The sequence below is a fragment of the Momordica charantia genome, assembly GCF_013281855.1.
Source record: "Momordica charantia cultivar OHB3-1 chromosome 8 unlocalized genomic scaffold, Mcharantia_2.0 BLBB01000008.1, whole genome shotgun sequence".
Lineage (NCBI taxonomy): Eukaryota > Viridiplantae > Streptophyta > Magnoliopsida > Cucurbitales > Cucurbitaceae > Momordica > Momordica charantia.
This window is the reverse complement of record NW_028275166.1, coordinates 2,982,065-2,987,702: the sequence shown is the minus strand read 5'-3', so window position 1 is coordinate 2,987,702 and position 5,638 is coordinate 2,982,065. Positions and strand designations below refer to the sequence as shown.

The following is a 5,638-nucleotide window of genomic DNA, read 5'->3' as shown; positions in this document are numbered from 1 at the left end:
GATAAATTGTCGCAATCACAATTCAACTTGTCAAGATACCCATATATGAAAAAAAAATTGTGAGGTCCAAATCGAACAATATGGTTACTGTATTTGGGAAAATAAACATTTTACTTGGAAGAAAAATATCCCTCGAAGGAGAAAACAAAAAAGAAAGGAGGAAAAAATGTATTTATATGTAATTCCGATGGGGTATTTTCCTCACCACTTAGCCCCCAACTCTCACATAAACACAACATAACATCTCCACAAACTGTGCAGCAGAGAGCCGCTGAGAAGAAAGAGCCTTGAGATACTGAAACCAAATCCTTTCCCTTTTCCTTCACGCCTCCATTAACTCTCCTTCTCACTCCTCTCTCTGTTTTTCTCTCTCTCTCTCTAAAACCCACCATTTATACCCCACTCTTCATCCCAAAACACCCCATTGACTCCCCTTTCTTTCTTCATCCCTTCCCAACAAAAAACAGGTGAAAACAGGGGAACGTGTAAAGAAACAGAGAAATTAGGGGGTTTTATGGGTTCTTGCAAAGAACAAGAACACGATCGGCGCAAGCGGCTGTGGGTTCATGGGCCTATAATTGTAGGGGCAGGCCCATCGGGATTGGCCGCCGCCGCCTGTCTCTCGCGGAACCAAATCCCCTCTCTCATTCTCGAGAAAACCGACTGTATTGCTTCTCTCTGGCAATACCGAACCTACGATCGCCTCAAACTCCATCTCCCCAAGCAATTTTGCGAGCTCCCTCTCATGGGTTTCCCCGAAAATTTCCCCAAATATCCCACCAAGGACCAGTTCATCTCCTACATGGAATCCTACGCTTCTCGTTTCTCCATCCACCCCCGGTTCAATCAGGCCGTTCGGACGGCCGAATTCGACGCCCTTTCCGGCTTCTGGCGGGTCTCCACGCAGGACACGGACTACATTTCGCGCTGGCTCGTCGTCGCCACCGGCGAGAATGCCGAGCCGGTCGTCCCGGAGATTTTGGGGATCCACCGGTTCCGGGGACCGGTGGTTCATACTAGCGCGTATAAGTCCGGTTCGGAATTTAAAAACCGGCGGGTTTTGGTCGTCGGTTGTGGGAATTCCGGTATGGAAGTTAGCTTGGACCTCTGTCGACAAAATGCCGTTCCTCACATGGTTGTTAGAAACACGGTTAGTTTATTTCTTTTTCGTAATTTTTACTCCTCTAATAACCGTTTAACCACCCATTTATAACTATTTTATCTTTAATTTTCTGCTTTTTAAAATTTAGCAGAAAAATGAGGAAGCAAACATAATTTTAAAAAACATAAAATAAAAAACGAAGTGATTATTAAGTAGAGTCTTTAAAGTTTTTATTTTTAAAAACTATGCACTTCTTCTTGACATATGTTTTCACAATTCAAAAGACATTTAAATTTTTACTTAAATTCAAAGAATATAAATACGTTCTAAAAACTTCTCTTTTATTTATTAAGTTTTTAGAAATTTCATTCGAGGTTGAAATCTTTTCCAAAAGTAGATAGAAAAGTAAAGAAAACAGCATAATTAGTAATATTTACAACCGTAACTTTTTATTTTAGTGCTGGTAAATTAGTGAAAAAGTTAATTGTATTTATTTATATATATTTTTTTCAATGGCGGGTAGGTTCATGTGCTTCCGAGAGAGATGTTTGGATTCTCAACATTTGGAATAGCCATGGGGCTGCTGAAATGGCTACCTCTCCGACTGGTGGACAAGATTCTTCTACTAGTAGCCAACCTCACCCTCGGCAACACCGATCATCTAGGTCTCCGGCGCCCGAAAACCGGCCCCCTCGAGCTCAAGAACGCCACCGGGAAAACCCCGGTTCTCGACGTCGGAGCTCTCTCCCAAATCAAATCAGGAAAGATCAAGGTAATTTAATTCGTTCTAATTAATTAATTAAACTTATTAATTTTTTTTTCTTTTTTTAGCTAATATTAAATGGTTTTGTTTTGTTTGGTGAAGGTGATGGAAGGAGTAAAAGAGATAACAAGAAATGGAGCAAAATTCATAGATGGACAAGAGAAGGAGTTTGATTCAATAATCTTGGCAACTGGGTACAGAAGCAATGTGCCTAGTTGGCTGAAGGTAAAACAAATTAATATAAAAAATAATATATAAATCTTATTAATTGATTTTAGTTTTTTGCTTTATCTTTTTATGAATCACCCATCATTTTCTAGGTCATTGGACTCATGCACAGACTGCACAACCCTACAAACCTATTCTTTTCTCCATGCAAAATAGAATATGTCAGTTGGGTTCTTTCGATTTTTCCTTACCCTTTTCCAGCTTTTCCCCATATTTATGATGTAATTTTTACATCAAACAAAAAACTTGTGTGTCAATTATAAAAACTCCCATCGTGAGATCTCTGCCCGAAAAAAGTCAGTCTTTGTTTCTGTTTGGGTGACGGGAAAAAAACAAGCTCATAAATTTACCTTTTGTTTATGATTTCGGGTTTAGGGTTTGTACTTATGTGATTATGGGATTATTTTGCAGCAGGGGTGTGATTTTTTCACCGAGGATGGGATGCCGAAGACCCCGTTTCCGAACGGGTGGAAGGGCGAGAAGGGGTTGTACACGGTTGGGTTTACTCGGAGGGGGCTACTCGGAACGGCGTCGGACGCCATGAAGATTGCCCACGACATCGCCGATCAATGGCGGGCAACGGTGGCGACTGCGACGGGGAAAGATGGCAAGAATAACTCTTCCAATTCTTCCTCTTCCTACGTGATCGTTCTCAAAGAATCCAAAAGAAAATGAAGTAGCTAGTTAAACCAAAAGAAAAGAAAACTTTGGGGATTAGATTACATGGGGGTAATTACTAATTAGTTATTCTTCTTCCACCTAACGAAGGGGTATGATGTAATTTTCTCTTTTTTTTTTTCTCTCCTCTCTCTTCTTGGGGTTGATTTGTAAATGCAGCAATTTTGCATGGGGAGTTTCATGTCTTTTTGGTTGTTGTCAATGAAGCTTTGTACAGAAGGGGGAAAATCTCAAAATAGAATGTATCTATTCTCATTTGGTCACAAATCTAAAATATTTATTTTTGACTTGACGTTATAAATATGAAAGTGAAGATTCGAACTCGAATGAAAATAAGATATGGAAATATCGAAAAGGGGTAGCAATAAGGCAAAAATGATTAGGGAAAGTGACATTTGGGGTCATTTCTCACTATTTTCTTGAATGGTTTTTGTTCAGCCCTATCCATTTCAATTCCCACATCCAGCCTTTTTTGACTGTCCAAGTCTAAGAATTCATAATAATATCAATAGTTTCAAAATTGGGCAGCCTTTTTGCAAGCCCCATTTGGTTTTGGTTTGTTTGTTTGTGATTTCTTTTAATATTATTTCTTTTCTGCCCCCATTTTGTTTTTCATTCACCTTGCAAATGTCCCATTTTAAATTGGATTAACATTTTTATAAAAAAGTTGATTAAAAAACATTTTACCCTGTGTATATATATATATATATATATATATATATTTTAAAGATCAAAGGAGTACAAAGGACCCCAAGTGAGACCTAGATTAGGAACTATCTTTTATATTTAACAAACATTTTAATATATGAAATAGATCAGGTAAATGGATGAAATTGAGATAATCTCTCTTAGGATCGTTTTTTTTAATATATGAAGAGCTAAAGCTTAGTACTAGAGAAGAGTAAGTAACAGGAAAATTAGATGGAGTGAGCAACTATCTTCATGCATTTCTCCCTTCCACCCATCAAAAGTTCAATCGTAATTTATAACAAGTCAATACTAAGTTTTCTTTTTTGTTCACACTTAGGTGCTTACTCGGTCGTTATCCATCCCTCACTCACTATCGTTAAATTAATTATAAATAAGATATAGAAATGCAAAATAGCTTATATTTTATTTATTAAAACAAATGAGCAGTCAATTCCAATTCTAGTGCTATCGGTACTCCATTGGTTTACACTATATATTAATTTTACCTTTATAAAGAATTTCTAATATTGGTAGACTCCACGTCATTTTTTAGCATGACGCTGACGTAGTAAGCAGTGAATAAAAAAAGCTAGTATATATACTCTATTCTTATTGTATTAATAGTCATGGAGTTCCATTTCAAAACGAATTATTTTTTCAATGTAGGATTCTTAACATGCCCACTCAAGATCGTGGCTCTTTTGGCTCGTCGGTCTCATGTTTGGACCGGATGCTCATTTGAGCTTTTGGACTCTAACACCATATTAAAACCAATTTGCAAGGAAATAAGTTGTCCATGTCTATTATAAACTATTGTTAGATCTCTCATCTCTTCAACGTGGGATACTTAACATATTGTACTATAAGTCTCTCTATAAACAACAAACAACAAGCGGCATAGATTAAACATTATTCACATAGCATACATCAGTTTTAATACGATGGTGATGCGTGACAGGCAATGAATAGAAAGTACGCGAGAGTATCGATACTTCGAAAGGGTGAAAAAAAGAGGAGAAAAATGACGGATAGTAAAATGGTGGTGTAGAGCAGTAGTAGTAGGAACAGTAGCGCGTGATTTGATGAATATATGGGAGAGAAGTTGGTGAGAGAAAGAGAGAGAGAGAGGTGATTATTGAGACAATGATGGGGCTCTGAGGCACTCCCTTCTCTTGTAACCCACAGAGAAGAGAGCAGTGCCCCATGGTACGAAGCTTTCAGAACCCTCTCTCTTCTCTCTCTCTCTCTCTCTCTCTCTCTCTCTCTCTCTTCCTTTCATTTCATTTCATTTTTCAGTCTGTTTCTTGGTGGTGCTGTGGTGATGCAAGCCCCTCTCTCTCTCTCTCTCTCTCTCTATCTCTGTGTTACGGCACGCCCCATATTCATAATATTCATATATTCGTATTCCTTCTCTCTGCCGCCATAAGACAATCTGAATTTAATTCAATACAGAAGAGCAAAAGTCCAACGCCTCAGTTCAAACTTCAAACAAAACCCATTCCCAAATCCCCATCACACGCTTCCAACCACGCCCCCTACGTCCACTCTTACGTCATCCTCTCTCTCTCCCCATTCTCACTCCTAATCACCCTTTCCGTCTCCACCTCATCTCTCTCGACTCCGATAATTATTTCATTTTTTTATAATTGTTTTATTTAGAAATTAAGCTTGAATATACGTATTATTTTGTTCATGGTGTTTACTTATTTTGTTATCTATTTTTTCGTTTGTATTTTGTTATCTATTTTTAAAAATTTGTTTGTGATTTTTTAAATTTATTTAGGAATTCAAATATGTCAACTTGTATAAAATTGTAGAAAAAAATCATAATTTTTTAAAATAAAATTGTTATCGATGACCTCTTGATAATTTATAAAAGACTTCATTTGATAACCATTTCGTTTTTTTTTCCTTTAGAAAACAAGTTCAGAAACCTTACTTTCACCCATGTGTTCATTTATTTGTTATCTTCCTTTTATGGATATTTTCAAAATCTAAGGTAAATTTTGGGGAAAAAAATAGTTTTTAAAACTTTTTTTTATCTTTAAATTTGGCTAATAATTCATATATCAACTCTAGTTTTTAAAAACAGAAAAATAAAAGTACACTAGTTTATAAAAAAAATCAAAATTTGATATTCTCTCCTGAGTATATGAGCTTTTTGGATATAGTTTTAT

At 36.8% G+C, this 5,638-nt stretch overlaps 1 protein-coding gene across 2 annotated transcripts; it reads left to right on the top strand.

Moving 5' to 3' along the window:
• The first annotated feature begins 219 nt into the window (after positions 1 to 219).
• Positions 220 to 3,063, top strand: LOC111004652 (putative indole-3-pyruvate monooxygenase YUCCA4). 2 transcript variants are annotated; one of them, XM_022275748.2, is made up of 4 exons: positions 220 to 1,150; positions 1,626 to 1,874; positions 1,968 to 2,090; positions 2,508 to 3,063. In XM_022275748.2, exons 1-4 carry the CDS (start codon positions 515 to 517, stop codon positions 2,766 to 2,768), a joined length of 1,269 nt encoding a protein of 422 aa, XP_022131440.1. In that variant the 5' UTR covers positions 220 to 514; the 3' UTR covers positions 2,769 to 3,063. The 2 variants fall into 2 exon arrangements, with proteins under 2 accessions (XP_022131440.1, XP_022131439.1); XM_022275747.2 differs by having other exon boundaries at positions 2,505 to 3,063.
• The last annotated feature ends 2,575 nt before the right edge of the window (positions 3,064 to 5,638 follow it).